At 36.7% G+C, this 21,865-nt stretch overlaps 2 protein-coding genes across 4 annotated transcripts in view; both read right to left on the bottom strand.

Moving 5' to 3' along the window:
• The window catches only part of CERS3 (ceramide synthase 3), a 39,238-nt gene extending 35,359 nt beyond the window's left edge, over positions 1-3,879 (bottom strand). The window contains 1 exon segment of the mRNA XM_050903471.1: positions 3,851-3,879. Within this exon segment, the coding sequence (XP_050759428.1) occupies positions 3,851-3,879 (29 nt within the window).
• An 8,188-nt stretch (positions 3,880-12,067) lies between these two features.
• LINS1 (lines homolog 1) lies at positions 12,068-21,405 on the bottom strand. Of its 3 annotated transcripts, XR_007767089.1 has the most exons (7): positions 20,885-21,405; positions 20,701-20,790; positions 19,311-19,452; positions 18,459-19,049; positions 14,965-15,145; positions 12,854-13,959; positions 12,068-12,108 (listed from the first exon to the last, which is right to left on the bottom strand). XR_007767089.1 is itself a non-coding variant. In XM_050903257.1 (6 exons), exons 1-6 carry the CDS (start codon positions 21,290-21,292, stop codon positions 13,059-13,061), a joined length of 2,310 nt encoding a protein of 769 aa, XP_050759214.1. In that variant the 5' UTR covers positions 21,293-21,405; the 3' UTR covers positions 12,617-13,058. The 3 variants fall into 3 exon arrangements, 2 of the variants coding, with proteins under 2 accessions (XP_050759214.1, XP_050759213.1); XM_050903257.1 differs by lacking the exon at positions 12,068-12,108 and having other exon boundaries at positions 12,617-13,959; positions 14,965-15,142; XM_050903256.1 differs by lacking the exon at positions 12,068-12,108 and having other exon boundaries at positions 12,617-13,959.
• Positions 21,406-21,865: the final 460 nt, after the last annotated feature.

Consider the following 21,865-nt stretch of genomic DNA (forward strand, 5'->3'; position numbering starts at 1 on the left):
AATCTAGTTTTCAATGGGCTAGTGCAAAACAGGAAAATCAGGAATGATTACTTCAGGAACTGCATCCTTTATAATTAAAGGAAAGCCTACACAGGTGGGAAGTACCAATGTGAAGTTTCTTTCAAAGCTCTGTTCCTTGGATCCTTGATATATTCAATTAAAAAAAAACAAAAAAATCTCGCATTTTTAATGCCATTAAGCAAAAAAGGGCAAATTTTGGTTTGACAAAAGCTACGTGGCTACATTTTGAAAACAAATTCAGGAGCTGCTTTGAAGTGGAATTTCTGGCTGCTGCAGTCTGGGGAATGAATAAAAAGAAACAGAGCCAAAGCTTTGATTGTGTTCTCCGCACAAAAGCTCTTGCTTGCAAAAACTGCATTTCCAAAACCAGAACTGAGAGAAGGAGATATCCAGGTTTGAAGGATGTGTTAGGAGGATTTCCTATCCTTATTTACCAAATAAATTAGAAAACCCAATGGATCACTAACACAAACATGCAAGTGAAAGAAGCCTTAATTTCTCTAAGCATCTTATTAGCCTGTCTACTCAGTCTGACTCCCGAGGTGTAACAGGGAAAGAATGAAATCAGAAAAAAGCAAGAACAACATAATTCTCCTATTTCTCTCATCATTTGGTAGAACTGGTAAAGCTGGTGCAGTGACTGTTGGGAAAAATCAAGTCTCCCAGATATCAAGAGAGAGAGCAAAGCCGTTCCAGGCTGTTAATCATCAACATTAAACCAAAGTGGTTTAAAAGAGTAAATAAAGATCAGATCCACCCTATCACAGGTTTTGGTTTTGCTTAAGACTAAGCAATATGTGCAACAGTTAACACACAAGTTTCAGCAGCAGATTTGTGTTCTGCTAAACATTATATCTATTGATAGCACATTGTTTAAAGAATCCCAACTGCGATCACCACCATGAAACAGGTGAAAACATATGGGACCTACACTTTGTTGCTAACAGTTAGGCAACCCTTTTCCTACTGAGGACAGCAGAGGCACTACCTAAGAGATACCTTTTTAAAAAAAAATCCCAATACTACAGAAAAGTGAGTTTTAATAAAATCCAAACAATCCCACATGTACAAACCCTAACTTACTAATGGTTTAGTATTCGTGCAAGTGTTGACAGTTGATATTGTGCCATACAGCCTTTCAAATGTACAACAGCTGCTTATACATCTTCTGGACATACTTGCAACTTGCAAGTTTGAGAAATCATAGGATGTGACACCAGATTAGCTTCTCTACTGATAATTTTTTATGCTAAAAAATTATTAGTCCCTAAGGCAGTAAGAGCAACCCTGACCTCCACTGTTTTCTTCCACACAGAACCATTCATTCAGACATCAGTTGTTAGTCGTAGGTATCGGCCGGTCGGAGACATTGCTTGTTCCTGCTTCTTGGCACTGCTTTTTGCATTTGATCGAGCAGTGTTTCGTGCCTAATTGGCATAAAGGGTTTGAACTATGGTTTGTGGAGGAAAAACTGAATGAAAGATATTGGACTGATGCTACAATCTCTTTGTCTTTTCTCATCTTGTTGTCCAAATGTGAAAACACGATTCCAGTTAAATTCTGCACAACCTGAGCCACAGTGTGAATGACATCTTACCAAGCCTACCCATACAACCAGTGGCAGCACGGAATAAAAGGGCTGTTGGACTTAGAGGTTCTTATGATGAAACACTGAAATACTCCATACACATAAAACAGCTGAATTAAGATTGCTATGAGACCTTTAACTTCAAATTTACTCCCTAGCTTGTACAAATCTCAACTGTAAACAGTTTAAGTGCCTAGTTATAGGGCAATTAGAGTATTTTACTTCTTTTACTATTCTATCCCATTACCTTGTAACTTGGTTACTATATCGTAGCAGGCTAAAACAGCACTTTGAATAAATCTCAATTAAGGTGGCAAGTGAGTTTTATATTTTTCCCTGTTCTCTGGAGGGGCTGGGGGTGGGGAAGAGAACCAGACCTGCTTGAAATAATTCATTTTGTGGGTGGAAGTTACCATGCTCTCTCTACTTAAAGGTAAATAATTTTTGAGCAGCTAAAATGGTTTTAGCTGATCGCAGGCAGCTGAAGAAAGTGAAATACAGTTCTCACACTGTACAGTTACAGTGCAAACTATGTCTGCGTTTAAGCTTTAAAAATCCATAACATTGATAGAGTTGGATAAAGAGCTATGAAATAACTTAAATATCTGCAATAATTTTGAGGTAAAAAACCAGTTCTTTGGAAAAAAAAAAAGTCCTATCCAAACTACAGGTTCTTAATAGATGCTTAATTCATAAAAGGTTTGAACAGACCTAGAGGGACAACACCAGTTGCTTCAAGAACTTGTTAGTAACACTTGTCAGAATGTAAGGAAAAATCTTAAGTCTGACACTTTTCTTCAAATTATTACTATTGGGGAAAGATGCAAAAATGATTATTTTTTGTAGCTTACCAAAATTTTATTTGAAATAAAAACCTGAAGTCTAACTTAAAATGCTAAGTTATATAATGGAGATTTTACCAGAGTTGTGAGCCTTCGTGGTCACTTATTTAAGATAAGGGCTAAGGGCAGAGAAGAATACAGCAGCATATGGGTAGACAGTGGCCAGGATAAGCACGTTATTCGAAGTACAACAGTACCACAAAACATGTGAAGACAGCAGAACAGTAAGGAACTAGAGAGAGGACCTGAGGGTGCAGAGGCAACGGCTGTCGGCGTCTCCACCTGCACAGCGGATGACTCAAGGTTTTAAATTAGCCCTTGGGAGGCAGGGAAAGGGTCAGGGCTGGTGCATCTGCGCTCTGGAGAACTGTCCTGCTTGCAGCTTCCTGAAACAGGGTCTTCAGCTACCATGTACACACAGTGGCTCCAGCTTGTACATTGACTTGAATGATCTCTGAACCAAGTCTGTTGTGCTCCACTGTTCTCAGTTCTCCTCCTGTTGGTTATCCCCTCCTTTGCAGTTTAACCTGCCCAGACATTCTCCACCCACAAAGCCAACTAGAGGAGGAGCCAGAACGTAACTGGTATTTCATTATTTCAGCCACTGTTTGGCATCCTTTTCATGTCCTAGCAAGTGCAAGAGAGAGATCTTCAGCTAAATGCGTACCAGCATAGCCTCTTCATCAACAGTGCCACCCCAGCTGAAGATTTGACCCAAGCTAGGAAGCTAGCCAAAAATAGGTCTACATTACAAAAAGTAAGAGGAAAAAATGAAGAGGGTTCCTCCATCTGAATGTTATAGCATTACTATAAAAGAACCCTTTCTGGCAGCTTGTTTAAATGTGTTATTTATAGCACTAGCTTCTTCAGATCTTCAACAGGTAAGTCTTATAAAAAAACTGTTAAACTGAATTTCTTATGGAACATTTTTTTCTTAGCATTTTACAGAACAAAATTAGAACTAGTTTTTTCAAGCAACTTAAATTCAAGGTTTTTTTATATGCAATCACATTTACATCATTAGCTAACATAATTTTTCCTGTTAATAAATTTTCATCCCTTCCAGTTCAGAAAGAAGTGCTCCTACAAGCACTTAATAGAATAATGATACAAGAAGTAGAAAAGCAAAACTACTACTGTAACCTGTACTACTTTTCTCTAAAATAAAAAGCAGTTCTCATAGGTTGGAATACTCACTGGCAACATATAAAATCTCATTAACACCTATTCCATTCTTTATCTGAAGACTATCATAAGAGTTACTCTAATTTCCCCTTATAAAACAGACAATGTTAGAGACAAGCACGTGCTAACGATTCAGACCATACTCTGGTGTAGGGAGGGGAAAAAACCAAAAAACAACAGAACAGAAAAAAAGGAAAGAAAAAGAAATTCCTACCTTTATGATGTTGCAGTCAAAGAGCACATAGGCACATTAGCAGGGAAGAGGCATTACGCTCACTACTTTGACAAAGGTAAACACGCCCTATCTGCAGAACTCTTTTCAAATTCTTCAGAGACCCACCCAGCAAAGCTGCACTTCAAGATTTCTGACTGAAGGCAATCCTGATGTCATACGTATCTACTCAGTGAAACTCGGGAGTAGTAATGCCAAGTGCGTTCCCTTGTGCTTGTTTCAACATAGCAGATGAAGAAACGTTTGAAGTCACATGGTATTTTGTCGCACGATGAGAATTCGTCTCAACTTATACTGCTCTATACATGCACGAGAAGATGCTGCGCCTGCTGATTGTGCAGCAAAGGAAGCCGCAAATGCATCACTTCACGCTGACATTTTTAGATGCGTTATTAGATGAAGTTTTGGTTTTCAAATAAAGTTAGAGAAAGGTTTCTGCTCCTATTGATCAGCCTCAATCAACTGAATGTTTTACAGAAAGTGTTCCAGTTCCTCAGAAGATATAAAGTGGAATTTTTGAAATTCCTAAAGCAGAGGGAAACATATACTGAGTGTACGTTTGGTTAGAGATACCATACAAACATGTAAATTTTACTTAAGCCTATGCGATTTTTAATTTTTTTTTTTTTTTTTTTTAAATTCCATGACTAAGGAATAAGGCTGAAAGTCACTCCTCACCAGTTCTCCCCAGTTTCAAATAACAAGTAACAGCATTCAGAAGTGTTGGCATTACTTAGCATTCTGGTGGGCAGGACACCTTAAAGTTGTTTGAAAAGAAGGAGAGAACCTCACTGACAAGCCAGGAGCAGAGAACCTCTTATTAGCCCTTTCTTCCTGCTTGCAGTCAGCAAACAGCAATCCATGAAGTAGAAATAGACATGTCAAAGTTGAACCAAAGTTTCACCTCGCCCAGCATACCATCTCTGAAGGAAGCTAATAGCAGATGGCTACGGAAGAGTACAAGAACAGAATAAACACAAAATAGTTAACTGATGATACCCCCAGCCTTCAGTAGTTTGGGGCTCATAGACTTCCTAAACCACAGATGGTGTCTATGTAAATAACACGGGAGAGGTTTCCCCCCTCCCAGCCTTAATTTCCACAACTCCTTTTGAGTATATTGAAACTTTCATCATAATCCATAAGACTGCAATAAAAGAAGATGTGACCCAGGCAATGTTTGGATCCTGTTCATTTATTTCACTCCAGAGCAAAGTTTGGGTTTGTTCATATAGCTTTTTTTTTTTTTGAGGTATTATATTTTGCAGCTATTGCAAGTCTTCAGTCCTTCCAAAAAGCTGGGAGCGGTATTCAATAAACTGATGTACCAGAGAAATATTAAACATGAAGGATTATTTCAGAAAGCTAGTATTACGGCTTTGCTGTTGCTTTAAATTATCTCCATACTTTCCCACATCTGAACCACTAGTATGAACCAAGCAGAACATTTAGGAACACTTTGCCAACTAGGAAGGCCTAGAGCAAGCTGCTTCATATATCACTTGGCTAATACTGTGCCAGTAATGTAACAGGTAATTGGCAGAAACACCTCCTTCTTATGCCTCAATCCACAATTTCTTCACTGTTACACTAAATTGCAAAAAACATGTTTGACTGGGGCAAACGTGGGGCTGCTACAAATAATAAAATGTTTTTACATACTTTTTGAAGAGCATTGGTTAGGTGGCACTCACCACCTACATAGGACTCTTATTACAAGATTAAAGATATTGCATGGCATATAACAAGGTAACCATACCCTCTTGATCAAAGCTGCCCACTGACCTTTGAATTATCGCTGCACTTTCATAGTACTTATCCTTCAGGTATCTTAAATTTGAATACCGCAAAAAAGAAAACCAAACAAAAAAACCACCTTAGTCTGTGCATCTCACTGAGGAGAAAAAAAAAAAAAAAATCTAAGTGTTACTACTCCTTACTTGCAGCATAACACCTACTCAATCATATGACAGTTAAATATAACTAAATAATGGAGGCATGTATTTGACCCAAATAATTATTTCACATATCACTGGAAATTATGTATAAGTTTTCAGTGAAAAAAATACTAGAACAAAACAAGAAAAATTCACAAAATAAACTTATTCCAGTTTTCCATCCAGTTAAATACATATATTAAATTACAGTGAATCCACACACTGGATGTGAGCTTTCACCTGAGCTTCTGAGCAGTTACATAAGAAAGATTATAGCATTAGTTAACTTTCTCATTAGAAAAAACCCTCTCAGCAAATCTTTGAGACTGTATTAAATCTTAAACTTCTAGAATCAGAGCTGTTGTGTATGATGGCACCTGCAGGGGGGAGGAGAAAAACAAAACAAAACCAAACCTAAGGGTTTATTTTGTTTTACTTCATACAAAAAAATTAAAATTCATCTGGGGAGCCAACTACCTAGTCATTTTTGCTAAATGATTATCTCAGTGGCAGACAGTTAATCAAACCTCAGTCACATGCATACACAGAGAAAAAGTAGGAATCAATTGGATCTAATAATAATAATTTGGACTTTGAATTCTCTCTTCACCACCAGTGAAACCCATCTGCTTGCCATCTGGTATTCCTTCAAGATTAAGGTAAAAAACTTGATATTCCTATACTTTCTGCTCCTCAAGAATCAACAAATATCTGAAAATCACTCATTACAAGTCACATGTTCAAGAACATCAATATCGTAACTCATAATCTTGCAATCTGTAGTTTAAAAGCTAAGCTCCTCTTCTTCACATTAATTTGTATCTTCTCCTAATATACCAACCTTCCCCTACATAAAATGGATGAAGAAGTCTGTTTACAATCTCTTGAAAAGCTTTGTCAAGACCTTTCTTACTAGGAAATAAGACCCGATTCATAATCCATACAGGGTTTTAAGTAAGGAGAGGTTCATTTCTAATTAATTAATGCTGCCATCTGTCATAACTGAAGACTAGATACCTGATTTTGAACAGAGCAAGCATTAAGGTAATAAATACTTATCGTACATGAATGCCATTGCAGAACTAAATCAGGAATACACACAATTTGAACACATAGGCTGAAATCTTCAAAACGCTTAAGTCTTTTTCAATTATTGTTTCAGAACTTGGTTCCTATGAATTTTAATAAGAATTAGAAAACTCAATACTTTGAGAATCTGGGCCTTAATAACAAGAATGAAGATGACAATTGGACAACAAGGGGATGTCAGTAGTAATACTGGAAGGATAAAGACAGTGGAGAGAAGTGAAGGAACACTAACACACACTACTGCTGACCCAAGCCACCACCACTTCACTAAAATGCAGAGAACAGGATTATTAATAGGCTCCAAATATGCCTTAGGAAAAAGGCTCCAGAAAAAGACATTGACATTACCTGGGGACTGCTTTCTAACCAATTTCTCTTGCACACTTAACAATTGAGGGATATAAATACCACAATTATGCTATCTCTTTCAAGTTGTTACAAACTCTTGGCTGTATTTCATTTAAATACTGAACATACACTGTATCAATAAGCCTCCAAGACAGCAATTAAGAATGCTCTCATATCCAGAGGCACAGAGATGTATATGCGATTTAGTGAAGAATTCATCTGGTTACAGTTCAGTCAGCATTCTTTACGCAAAATCCTAGTCTGTTTTGTCTTTACATTATCCTTGGTGAGAACATTTTTTTCTTTCCCCTTGATTTAGCATCAACTTGTCCATACTTGTCAAATTCACCTTTCTAATAACCAGAAACACTAGAGCAATTAAAAATACAACTGCATTTATATAAGGTGCTTCCACTAAGTGTGTTCTAATATGTCTGAAAAGGTAAATTTAGCAAGAAGAGTAACTTCGGTTGCTCACATTTATACTAAGCAGTGTGTTAAAACTCGTGTGCTACTCACAAAATCTTAGCAAGAACAACTGTATCTAAGGATTTGACTTGCATAGTTCACCCTTTCCACTCCAAATACAGCACTGCTAATTCACTCAAATAATACTCCCATGTGCTATTACTGTCTTAAGATGCAAGAGACTAATACACAAAACCTTCTGGCTGCAACACTAGAGATTTAACAATTAGTCCAACCAATTCATTCAGAGTTTTTTAATTCATTTCCCACAGTCCAAATATAGGATTAAAAAAAGACGCCTTGTTGATCCTTGGAGCTGGAAGCACTGGTTTAACAACCATATGAAAATAAACCTCAACAATTTGTAACACTTGCACATAAGACAACGCTGCAAGTCTTGTTTGATTACATTACCAGAACACTCTTAGGGCATCAATCTTTATCCGTCCACAGAGAACACAAGCGCAAGATATGAGCATTTGCTTGGTGAAACTGAAAGGCAATCCCTTTGATGCTTCACAGCCAGCAACTCGCCCCTCTGCATCAGCCCATAATTGAAAATTACAGAAAACACTGGCATCACACTGGTCAATATTTTTAGCTTAGGTGACGAAACACTCCTCTAGAGGGACCAATATTCTGTTGAAGATGACCAAGTACTAGATTCTCCCTTAAGGAGATAAATAATTTAAAGGAAAAAAAAAAAAAATTGGTTGAGTTTTACATTTGCTGCGTAACGGATCTTTGCCTAATTCTCACAGCAGCTGTAGCGGTGTCAGCAGAAAGAACACCATTTTATACATGATTTTCTTGAAGAAAATAAATACTATCAAGGAAGCCAAGTACTGGAGGTAAGTTTCCAGAAAGCATTAATTTCTGTTTCAGCTAAATCCCTACATGAAATAGCTATAAAAGGTCTGTAGTAACAAAGTTACTCTAACAGCTGACAAACTCCTAAAGATTACATTTGAAGATAAAGCTAGCAAGCAAAGGATGAACATTGTAGAAATAAGCACACAGGATTTTGTCATTTGACAAAAAAAAAAAAAAAAGCTTTTTACTTGATCAGTACTTGCTGTTTTGCAAAATAGGCTTCAAAATCTTATCCATTGTTTTCTATGCAGCTATTACTTCCTTCAAAGTAGCTATGGACATTTGGAAGCTCTTTGAAGCTCCACAGAAAATCTTTCAGGTTTCAACTCTCTAGCACCAGGACGAGATGAGGCAGATTCTTGGCCAACTACGATTAGCAGCTAGAACTCCTGACATAGTTTCAGGATACGTACATACAAACCTTCCCTACAACCTTTTAAGGAAGCCAACATTCAGCAGTGCAATTACTTTTGAGGTTGTGTGCGCTACTTTTTTGAACATTTCACAATTTTTTCAAATCTTCCCCCTGAAAGGACACTGCTGACTGACAAAACTCATGTTTTGCAGCACAGGTAAGGAGGAACCAGAAATAACTAAGGATATTGTAATTCTCCAGGCAAGCTTTTTACCACAAAATATATTGTTGTATTCCTTCCTTCCTTGCTGTATGTAAACCAGCAACAAGCCAGCTTGTCTATTAAAGAGTGTCTCTGACAGTTATCAGCAATAAACTCATTTGCACAACATTTAAAAGGACAATGACTTGGAAAAGCTTAAATCCCCGAGATGTTTCTCAGCAAAGTCCAGGTCCATGCCTGCTGTTGAGCTAGTGATAGTAAAAGACTGCCTGTCATCCATTCTGACACATACAATTGGCTTCTAACAAGATTTCAGAGTGAACCAGGTAGCCTAAAAGAGTTGTACAAAAGACAACAAGAATTTACAAATTCTTTTGGACAACTCTTTAAGGGAAAATACACAGAAGTAAAATTGTAATGACCATAGTATTTTTGCTCCTACTAACACTGAAAGGCTGTGATAAATACTTGATACTGACTTCAGACACCATCCCAGATTGACTTTGGAAGAAGTACAAACAGTGCTTATCGTGCAGTGATAAACCAGGGAACAACCAAGGCTCCTTATTCCCAGCTTTACAAGAGTATCGTAAGTATAGAAATTCTCAAGGTTGGTTTTTATTCTTGTATTACAGGATTAAAACTTGTATTACAAGTCGTAAAACTAGAATGGAAAGCAGTCATAAAATTATTGGAGGAAATCCAGTTTGAAGAACCACAAGCATGGAACCACCTGGATTCAGCTGTAATTGCAATCAAGCCCTACAAATATTCAAGTTCAAAAATATTCTTTTTAAAAAGCACATCCTGTAAGCAACTTCTAGTGCTAACTGCTTACCTCATTAAAGCATAATTTATTCTATTGATGTTGAAGGTAAACTCCTCAAAACAACTGCACAGACTGTGGACATTTCAGGATAAGTCCTCAGATAGAAAACTGTCTCCAGACAGGTCACCTGATTTGTTCTGTGTTTTGCTTTGAAATAACACAAGAAAAGTTGTTAGATAGCAATATCCAAAGGTAAGGCACATCAACCTCCCAGTAATAACTGACCTACTTCCTAAGTTCTAATTTAACATTGGTAATAGGTTTTGCAGCTGAGTTAATTTGCTCTAGCAAATGAAACAACATCTCTGCCTAAAAATTTAAGATAGTAAAAACTCAAGCCAAAGAAAAAAAAACAAAAAACAAACCCCAACCACCCCACCTTATATACTCACCAATGGGTTAAAATACAAATTCTTTTGCAAGGTGTTTTCTTTGTGCTAGACTTTTTGAATATAGCCATAGAACTACTAGCTACCTTCACTGCTCACACTCATTTTGTGTGCAATAAAAAAAGAAAGTTGACTCACATCAGTTTTACTCCATCTCAGGTTCTACAGTTCATAAATGGTAAAATATCAACACATTAAGGTATCTAGTTGCCAGATACAAACCACATTTACCTACTTTTACCACTAAAACATTCTGAGAATTAAAACAATGGCTTTCTGAGAAGTGAAACATGTGGGAATGATCACTACTAATAACCAACTGGGCACACAATCAACTTCATGCCTATAAGAATTAAATACAGTTGGATTTGCTGTACTCAAAAATCAAAAGTTATGGTTCCTACACTTCTTACTAAATTCTACACACTGTTTTGAGATGTCTAAACTTTCACTTCAAAAGAGTTTTTATAATTGTAGTAATCACTGACAAACAAGACGACTAGCACTTAAAACTGAAACTGTCTCCCCATTCTACCTTTCCCACCCTGCTTATCTTACCAGTGTCTGGGAAATACTGGTGTAATTTAGATACTTCCAACTGGCAAAGTATTGTCCAAGAAATGCTGAACAATACTATGTTCAGTGAAAACAATGAAGTTATTCAGTTAAAATAAACTAGTCAAAGACTAGATTAGAAGTGAGGATAGTGGAAAGGATTTCACGGAAATGTACGTACCTATCTACATTGAAAATTGTGATCTTGAGAAACTCTCGCTCAACTGCCTTGCCAAAGGTGCTTCCCTTGTTTGAACTGAAAAATTCCCAAGTTGTCTAGAGTTGCATCTTTGAACATGCCCGGAGGCATTTTAGTCCTGACAGAAATGAGCAACTCAGCATCTAGAGCATAACCAAGTTCAAACAGTAAAGAGAAAGCAGGCATTCTTCTGCCCTGGACAACTCAGAGGTTAGTTTTTAACTAAAGTAACGATACGCATGAATGGAAAAGTTTCCATTCATTGACATTCTCACCCACTCCTATGCACAAAAATTATCTCGGGAAGAAACCAAAGCACAATGAACGCACAGAATATTCACATCTCCTACATGCCAATGAAGGGGATCTCTCTTTCCTATGTAATTGCCAAGTCATTACAGCTGTCATCCTGAAAGAATAAGACTGAGGTTCAAACCTTCCCGTCTGAGAATTCATATTATTCAAGTGTCTCTGGAGAGCACTGTAATTTCCAGCTAAATTATCCCATAAGCTTCACCTAGTTTTCTTCCCCTCCCAATAGTGTTCATTCACCAGTTCACAGCTCATGACTAATCTAGAAGATGGCCACAGAGATTTAGGGGTCAGCGTCACCGGCTCCAGAGACTGTTCGTCTTAATTCAATATCTATTTTAATTTAACACTAAATAGCTATTTAAAAGGAAGATAGAACTTACTTGGTTCTCAATCAGAATAGAGCACTTACCTTCAAGAGATAATCCTAAAAGGAAAACTGCTTCTTACAGTTCCGATGAGGTCTGAGATTTTTACAGTAGTCCCTGTCGTCAGTACTTTCCCATTGCCTAACCCTCATAAGATCATTACAAGCTGCACGTTAAGCGTACCAACTTTAGGTGGCTTCCTGCTAAGTGCACACACTGGTTTGGATCCTTTTCTGAACTTACTCTCCCCAGGTGAAGTCTTAGACACTTACTTTTCAGGTTATTCAAACTAGATCTAATAAAAGATGCAAGTATAAGAATTTAAATTCAATATCCATCTCACTGCACTGCAGACACTTAATTTCTAGTTATCTGTTTCTGATTTAACAAATTTATTAAGTATATATTCTATACTTATATAAAATATGTAATGGATGCGAGGAATTCTGTTGGAATTTCACTTCTGCATTACCTAAGCTTGATTTTAGATATAATGCTCCACTAAAATGTTCTATAAATAGGCAATATATGCATTAGTCCCACATCTACCTCTCCTTTTAATTAAAGGAATATACCATAAAATATTAAGCAAAACTAAATTCAATTTTCAGTGAAATGATAACGCTGCTGATTAAATCAGGCAAACAGTAAAAGCTAAAAACAGTACATCATAGACATCAGTTAAGCACTTCAGCCAAGAAAAGTGTGGCATAGATTATTGTGATTGTGGGAACACATCTGAGTGTCCACTTAGAGCAAAGCACCGATGCAGAACACACAATATAAACACCAAAACTGTCCCCAACTAAAATATTTTATTTAGCTCAACCTCTAAGCAGTTAAGTGTCGCATTGACACTGCACAGTAGTCCATAAATCACTGCCCATTTGGCAACGACTTCATATATAGAATGACATTAAGTATAATTGACAATACTTTAAGTATCATATATTGTTGATATGTTTTCACATTAGTCATTTATTATCAAATTTTGAGTACCTAACAATTAATCCTTATATACTGTACACTGACATACATACCATGAACAAGCTTAGGACCCTAAGGTAATGGATCGTATCACTGAATGCAATTGCAGATTTTTAAGGTGTCAACCAAACCCACGTTTATCCTGTTTCAGGTTAAATACACTGACAGGTGCAAGAGGCGTGAGCTTTAGAAGTCACTAATCTCATGGAAACATTCCCTAGTGTACTAGTTAAAAAATAGCTAGAACACTTCGTTGGATTATTGTGGATTCACGTTCTTACTGATCTTCTCAATGTAGCTCAGTAGTTTCAACAACGCAGATGGATTATATGGGAAAAGATTTCTTCTCTGCAACCTAGAAATAGCTTTTTGCAGTTCTTCCAAACATTTTGTTGATTTGTAAAGCATTATTCTTAGGGGAATGATGTTATCCGAAGACGCCATACAAGTCAAACAGGATGAGGTATTAGATCCCTTTTGTTTCAGAGGCAACACTTCAGACTTGAGTGTATTCCATTTATCACCTGTGTAGCTGCAACCAGTTTCCCTTATCCTTGTCTCACCCTCATTATTTAAAGGCACCTGCTTTGTGTTTACCAAGCACTCCTTTCCATCTGATTCTAATTCAGAGTCTTCCGAGCTGTCATAATTAACAAGGCTTTGAAGAGAACCCAGCAGAGATGTACTATCGGTGCATATCAATGAGTTAGACTGGTTAGACTCTGCAACTTCATTATCACCTTGCTCTGTTGTAAACACTAAGTAATTGTGAGAAGAAGCCAAAGATATCAGAGTCTGTGGTTCTGGTTCACAACAAGCATTTTGCAAACTCTCATCAGTCATACAGATTTGTTTTTCTTGATGGGGTGGCTTGACAGAAGAAATTGATTGAGAAGTGCCATGTTTGGCATCAAAACGGTTACAGACATCTACAAACTGATGCCAGTCTTTCCTAAGAAGCTTTAAGTACCTTACCAAGTATTCCAGAAAGCAAGTTTCTGATGAAATCAAAAAATCTAGAAGTACTGTGGAATCAAATGCAATTTTTTCTAGAAAAAATAAAAAGATACAGTGAGGATTATATCCACTTGCATGCGTAAGGAAGTTCCAGGTTTCCTCCTCTTTTTGGCTTAAGTTATCAGCAGCATCATGCCGTAACCTGAGAAATAAGTCATGAAATGGATTAAATTCAATGGAAGTTTACAGGTTTTTTTTTTTAAAAAAACAGGTATGTCCAGAAAATGGTATTCTTGCTCTTTTTTGATTTTGTCAAAAAGTAAAAACCAAAAAAGAAGTTTTTATACTAGAACGAGGAAGAATGAACACAGGTGGGGCTAGGAGATTGGACAGTTTAGGAAGCCAAAGCGCTTAAAGCAGGCCTTCTGAAACAGCACTCCTCCTTAGGAAACACTCTGGAATAAACAAAGTTACTTGCTACACATGAATTGTTATTTTAATATTTTTGTAAGCCTGAACATAGATTAACTGTCAGGATGCTAAGCACATTGGAAAAGAGTGGCCTACTTTCATTTAGGTGTCTAAGAAGAATTGCGTGTATCTAAGATACTACTTGCAATATCTTCACATTTGAAGCTTGAGGGACTTTTTATAAATTAGGATAATATCTTGTATGGTAATTTAAATGACAACGAAGCAGTGAATGTCCACGACAAATTCATGAAGAGAACACTTCAGTTGTTAGCAATAACAGTTTTTATCAACTAGCTAGAATTAACATGGGTCCAATCCTTGGAGGGCCACTTTGCCAGAAGTCCCTGAATTCCTGAAGTTTAATTATAATATCCCATTCTTGCCAAACTCTCAGTGTTGAAAGAAAACAGTCTTGCCTTTTATCTGTATCTAACCACTATTTTAGATTGTGAAGTCAATTATTCTGAATTACAGGATATTATAAAGTATTTAATAGGAAACTGTTGCACAACTCCCTCATTTCAATCCAAAAAACACTTAAATCAAATTATCAGCAAAGTTAACTGCTCTTACACCACACATTATTACATTGTCCTGAGGTTCAGGCATTTTTTTAATTATTAACAATATTTTTTCTTTATACAAAAGTAATCAATGGAAGTGTTACGTATATCACAATAACCTCACTAAATTACAATTTTTCATAGTTCTGTCAAATAAAATGTACACTAACCTATCAAATTTTAAATAAATGAGTAATAAAGCTTTAGCAGCTTCCCACATATCATCATCTTGCTCTATGAAAATCAAGGAGAGCCATTCACAGTGATGTACAGCTGGGTGAGGCTGTGGGGAAGACTTCAGATGACTCCTCCAGAATAACAACAGCTGGGACATGGAACTCTGAAAGCCTTCTGAAAAAACAGAAGTAACCATGAATTTTGCTATACAATTTTTGTTACTAAACAACATACACTTTTTATTTTTTAAATTAACAGTGCATAACAGCTCATGAATGCATTTATCATTCCTTAGCTCAAATGATTTAACACAGCATCATATTTTATAGATTAGTTCTTGCTTCATGGTACCAAAGAAATCAATAAATATTTTGCAGAAAACCATAAGCAGTTATCTAACCTTAAATTCAATGTGAATGGCTACTCTATTAAACTCTAAACATACCAATGTTTAGAAGTAACCTGCAGAAAATTAATTTACTCATTAGGTACCGCTCCCCCCCACCCCAAGACAGATAAAACTTAAGGACACAATTTATTCATCTAACAGCATTCTTCATTTCCTTGGAGTTCAAGGAAGAATAATCAGAGGTGACCTAGAAAGTTTTGGGTACAACAGGGTGAATCCTCTCACACCTAAGCTTGCAGACTAATGAACAAGATTACACCTCCAAAAATTTGCATATATCAGGAAACCTGCAAAAATGCGACTATACCTACACAGGTGGGATTTATACTTTCCTTTAGCTCCCCAATTAGGTAGCTTCACTGGTACATCACAAACTCAAGAAAGGTGAATTGTAATCAAGTCAATGCCACAGATGTAACGATCCAATATGAGCACTTTGCTGAGATTTCATCTCAGGTAGTTCTTCCCATATGAAATAATAATACAACTGTAATGTTTTGATAGGACTGAACCAACACCCCCCCCCCACCCCGTGCGATTCACTGCAGAAATTAACTGCAGCGATCTATAGTTGATGGGAATACTTTGTTTTACTGTAGCAATGACAAGTTATGAAGCTTATAGTATATCCATATTCTTTATAAAATAAATTCTTCATGGATGATGTATGTTTTCAAGTACATACAGGCTTGGGATAAAGGTACCTTCAATGAGATGGTCTAAAATCCTTGCTGGAAGGATTAATGTAAGCAGTGGTTTTCATGCAAATCTTCATTTTTCCCCTCCCTCTAAACACTGCACTCCTGGATTGGAAAAGCACCTCAAAATTTATGCCATTTTAGTGCATTAGCTTACTCCTTAAAATAACTTTATATTCACATGACAGACTCTTTCGCTGTAGTCAAGAAACTTACCTCTTCAATACTAATGACATACTATGGTGTGTACTATGTCATATGGTACTAGGTATCAGTTTTTCATGTAACACAGCATACATTCAATGTTTAGAAAACAGAAAAAAAAAATATAGTGACATATAGCTTTACCCCAAAGGTACTCCTTAAGTAAGAACTCTAATGCTGCTGGAAGTACACTATGGCTTGAAGAGCACAGCTGCATCATTTTTATAAACAGCGATTACCACTTTTGAAAAATTTTGTGCAACATGGGAATCAATTTTACTTACCACATCATTATGTGGTTTTCCTTAATATTTTACTTTAAGATTTGCTTTTCCTTTTAGCAAATTATCTTTGTTATTAATAGTTACTATTCAGACTGAAATTCTTCACTATAAATCAAGGCTATCTGGAAATTACTCTCAAAATTGAAATGAATTAAAGTTAAGCCACTGTAATTCATGTTAATAAAAAAAAGATAAGATCAACCAGCTTCCCGGAAGGGAAGTTAGCATATTAAAGCATTCTGGTGCTTGTTTTAACCACTTAATTTAATGTCACTAAAATAGAAGCACCATTCCTTTCAACTTCAAATTCCTCTTGACAGCTGGGGTATTTGAATCTAATTAAAGAACTCATTTTTGTGTCATGAATCTGGAAAAGAAAGGAGAACTTTTTCTTTGAGAAAGAATTTTCATAAAGACATCTAAAATAGATTTAACCTACATTTTTTCTATTCACTTGTTCTTAGACACTCTCAGTCTCTATACATTTTTCAGAAGGTGGATCATAAGTAAAATATTCTCTACAAATACTTAAAAAACTCTAAGAATGCAACTGGCATCACAAATATAACATCTTCCAAAATCTGGAAAAAGTGTCAGAAGCTGTCTTACATAAGTCCGTAGCTCTTTTGCACAGTCAGATAAACTAAAAATTTATTTTATGCTTGCTACATAACATAGAAATATAAAAAGTAAAATAACATTTACATCTAGAACTTGTATTAAAATGCCTCAATATATTTAAAATGCTGTAAAATTTCATCCTTGTTTAAAAAGTATGAATTATTTTTTACTTTTTGCCACATCATCAATTGGCTGACAATAAGGAACACCCATTCTCACTTGTATTTGACTAGAAACACTGCTTCAGAACTGCCTTTCCATTTTTGCCATGAAGCCTGTAATCCAGGGACAGCAAGCTGCTTTGATCATAGAATTTGCACATCCACATTCTCACGGCTTAGCATCAGAAGATGTGCATCATGTGCCTTGCAGAGGCAAAAAGGCAAGTGGGAAGATGGGATTCCAGGAGTGTCTCTCAGGCAAAAAGCCTCACCCCACCACTTCATTATAGCATAGAAGACTACTAACCGGCTACTAGCGTGACACAGCACTGCATCCTCTCCCATCAGGAACACAAGTTACACAGCATTCCCTTGCCATCCCACTGCCTGCCTTGTGGCATAGCCCTAGCACAACAGCCAGATCTGCTCTTCCTCTAATCTAAATCATCTGTTCAGTAGAACAAACATACTCAGGTAAGCAGGTATGAAAAGTATGCCTCACACCTACTAATTCAAAGGACTAGACCTATAAGTCAGGGTGAAGAACACAACCACTATACTCTGCCAAGTCCCATAATTTTCCTGTCTCTTACTTTATAGCTTCATTATTTTTACCTTTTCTACCACTGCTGGTTTTGCCCTATTACATTATTTGTCCAACAGTAATGCCTAGTACCTTCAACAAGTTCTACCTCCACATTAGAAAACAGGAGTGTTACCTGCAGTTCCTTTTAGTTCCCCACCCTGAATAGAGCAGATGCTTCTGCTATGGGCTCTCTTCTTTTCCAAGTGGAGAAGAGCCTGGTGTTCCCAAGCTGGCTCAACTCCTTCAAACGTTAACACATGTTCTTAACAGGAAAAGTTTTCAAGCCCAAATGCAGCTGTTTCAAGCCCCCCATATCGCAGGGCTAAGGATAGGACAAAATGCAAGGAGACAACTAATTAGGCAGGACAGTGACAGCAGGTTTCCTGGGTGGATCTTCTCTTCCTCCCTCCCACCATCACTAATTCAGCTGAATTCTATTTACAGTCTTAATGAGCTGTGACTACAAAATCTGAAAGCTTTAAAACTCTTGCTGCTTAGTGAACAAAACTAAAAGAGACTATTACCTTTGAATTGAGCTTCTGTAGTAGAGTTCTGAAACTTGAATTCCAGTGCTTTTAGCACAACTAGACTTAAGGCTCTGAGAACAGTTTGGTCAGAACCACCCTGAGTATCATCTCCAGGAGCAGCTTCACTGCCTCCAAAGTAGCTGGCCTTTTCACTGAGCGGGATCCGATTAAGCCAAGTCAAATTCACAACCTGCAGAACAGCATTACTCAGTGCAAGCATATCCTCATATAAAGATGGGTTTTGTAAGAACAGTGATCCACTTTTAGCATCTTCTCTAGACTTGTAAAGGACACATTTTTTAAGGAGCATAATGAACGTCTTCTTGATTAAATAGTGAATTGATGAGCTAATGAGGTTCAGGACATAAGAAACTTTCAAAAATAATACTCTCTGGCATCTGAGTGGTAGTTCTAATTCAATTCTGGAAGCCAAAAGTGCTTCAAGCAGATCTATAAAACTGATCACATTGTTTGCAGCTTCAGAATAAGGTGAAGTATAGTGGTGACTGTCAAAATGATGGAACAGAATGGAATTATAAAATCCTTCAAGCACAGCATCAAGAGGAGCCAACAACTTCTTCAAAATACCTAGAGCAACAAGAAGAACATTATGGAGTTGGAATCTAACACAGTCAGCTAAATCATCAAATAAGCAGAAGACAGGTAATTGTGACTATTCTCAGTTTTTCAGCATGTTTAAACCACTACATTTTTAATAGTACTTTGTCACCCTCTTTATAACGAAGAAAACAGGTATTCCTTAGACAAGCTGCTCTAGATGAGATTACAAGTAACATTCCTCCCCCTAGTGGGCACTCGTGTATGGGTAACACAAAATTGCTACAGTACCTGCTTTGGGTAAAACTTCATCTTTCAGTATGTCCTTGATAATAGTTGTAAGAGTCCACAGACATTCTGCTACCTGGGTATTCACAGGGAATCCTGAAAGAGTCTTCAAACTGAAGGTGAGCCAGGTGACATTTAATGTGTTCTAAGAAAATTCGTTCAAAAAACGATGGCGTATGCTTTACAATTGCTATGCATATTAAATTAAATCATAACACAATGATTTTAAATTGTACATTAAAAAGATTCAAATGTAGGCGTAGACAAAACACAGGTAAAACCCAATATATCTGTCCAGTGCCTTTTAAGTATTTAGGCCTCTATTTACAAACATAAAGTCACGTATGCATGCAATAGAAATTATCTGTATTTTCCAGAAAGGGAAAATCGTACCTCCTAATGTCAAGCAACCTCCCCAAAAATCAGATAATACTATAGACAGACCATATCTGAATTCATAATTCCCAGACCCAGACAGCTTTGCAAGAAATATTACAAACATATTTCTGAGAGAAACCTATGTTCAGAGATGCTGCTATGGAGGCTACAATATGTATTCACCAAATATACAGCACGTAAAAAAAAAACTCAAGTAACTGGAACATTCAAAGAAGAAAATACAGAAAAGCATTTCATTAACTTTCAATAGGTTACTACCTATTTTTATCTACTGCATCACCTAACACATACCGAGTAACTAAAAATATTGATAGTCTAGATTATTGTTTTTCTGAAATACCTGTATTGCAACCTTAAAGAGAATATTTCTTGTCATCTAGACACATTTTACCTCAAAATAGTTTCACAAAATTCCAGATTTTTATATATAAAGACATTCCACCTCACATTACAAACTTCTGTTACACATCTGATCTCCTTTCTTTCTATACTCCATGCCCCTCCTAACACACTTGAAATACTCTCTCGGAATATTTATTACATATCTTTCCTATCCATCACTTACAACCCAAAGCCCCTTAAGACACACTTTATGGGAGAACTATCACATAGCATTCTCTCGTATAACCTTCGCATTGTTCCCGATACTGGAGCTAAACACACTTCAACAAAACTGTGTGGCATTTTGAGGGGGCTGACAGAGTCTGTATGCTGAACATCAGCAGACTGCAGATGTGCCTTTCAGAAAGCTAGAGCAGAGTAGACATACAGGCAACAGACAGAGGAAAGGAGCAGTTCTGATGTTGCTCCGTGGGTCTACTTACAAAAGGAGCCTCTTTAGAAGTACTTTTAGATTTTACAGTAGTCATATAGTGACTGCTTTTGTGCCATATAAACACTATAAAAACTTGGCTCTGGAGTCAAATGAAACAACTTGAAGGCATATATTCATCAAGTCATTTTTTTAAGCTGTGAAAAGTTATGCCATACTCACCTCTTCCTTCAGCTGGAAATACACAAGAGATGCTAAACATTCTGAAGCCATGTGAGATAACAGCTGATCATAACTACCGAGCAGACAAATCTGCAGACATGTAGAAAGAAAAAGTATCTAAGGCGTGTTCCTTTTTTTTTTTCCTCCCTTCACAAAAATCTTTCAAAAGTTTATAAAAGCTTACCAATTTTGAGTCAATTTTTGCCTCCTTCAGAAGAAGGACAAAGATTTCACAGTACTTCTGTCTCGTATTGAATTCAATTTCCTGGGACTCTGCTTTAGCAACCATCATCTTGATCAAGGTTAACTGAAGCAGCATCACTTCTCGATGAGAGAATGAGGAGTTCATGTTTGCAAAGCTATTTGATATATCATCTGTTGCAGGGACAACCGCATCTGACATATCAGTGTCCTGATGGCTCCTAATACCACCATTAGTTGATGGCAGATGCATTCGATTACATGATTCATCTCTTTCTGGTGACTGCTCAACACACAGATTAAGTAAAGAGGTATAATGATGGCTTTCCTTTGCTAGTGGAATGCCTACCAGTACATCCTTATACATCTGCTGCAGAAGAGAGATCTTCATTATGAGAACATTCAGTATTCCAGAAAATGCCGTATGTCTTCACTGATTATTCACGGTCACTGCAAATCAGCTTCGACGTTATTTTTATCCAGTAAGAGAAACAGAAGCACTATTAGGCATTTCTCTTCTAAGTTACCTAGAAAATAAATATTTTGCTATTAATGAACTTAACAGATAACTAGAAAGATACAAAAGAACAACACACATTTTTAGAGTTAATACTACCATTCTTAAACTTATATTGAAAATACAAATTCACTGTTTAAAAACAGCAAGAGTGATAGTTGCACGAAGCAGTCCCAGTGAGACATTAAAATGATACAAGAATTACCACACCGTGAAGAAGCTTACAGTTCCAATATTATACTACTGACACCAACATTAATTTGCTGGAACTAACAAAACCAAAGATGACTATTACTAGGGACTACTTCTGAAAAATATGAGAACTTGGATCAAATCTTCCTCTACATTGCTAAAACTACTAAACCCTCGTTTCTTTTGTGACAGATTCCTCCAAAAACAGGCACAAAGTTTCAACTGCAAATTTTCATCTGAAGTGGCAATGTTTAT

This window comes from Gymnogyps californianus, chromosome 11 (assembly GCF_018139145.2).
Source record: "Gymnogyps californianus isolate 813 chromosome 11, ASM1813914v2, whole genome shotgun sequence".
In the NCBI taxonomy this organism is placed as follows: domain Eukaryota; kingdom Metazoa; phylum Chordata; class Aves; order Accipitriformes; family Cathartidae; genus Gymnogyps; species Gymnogyps californianus.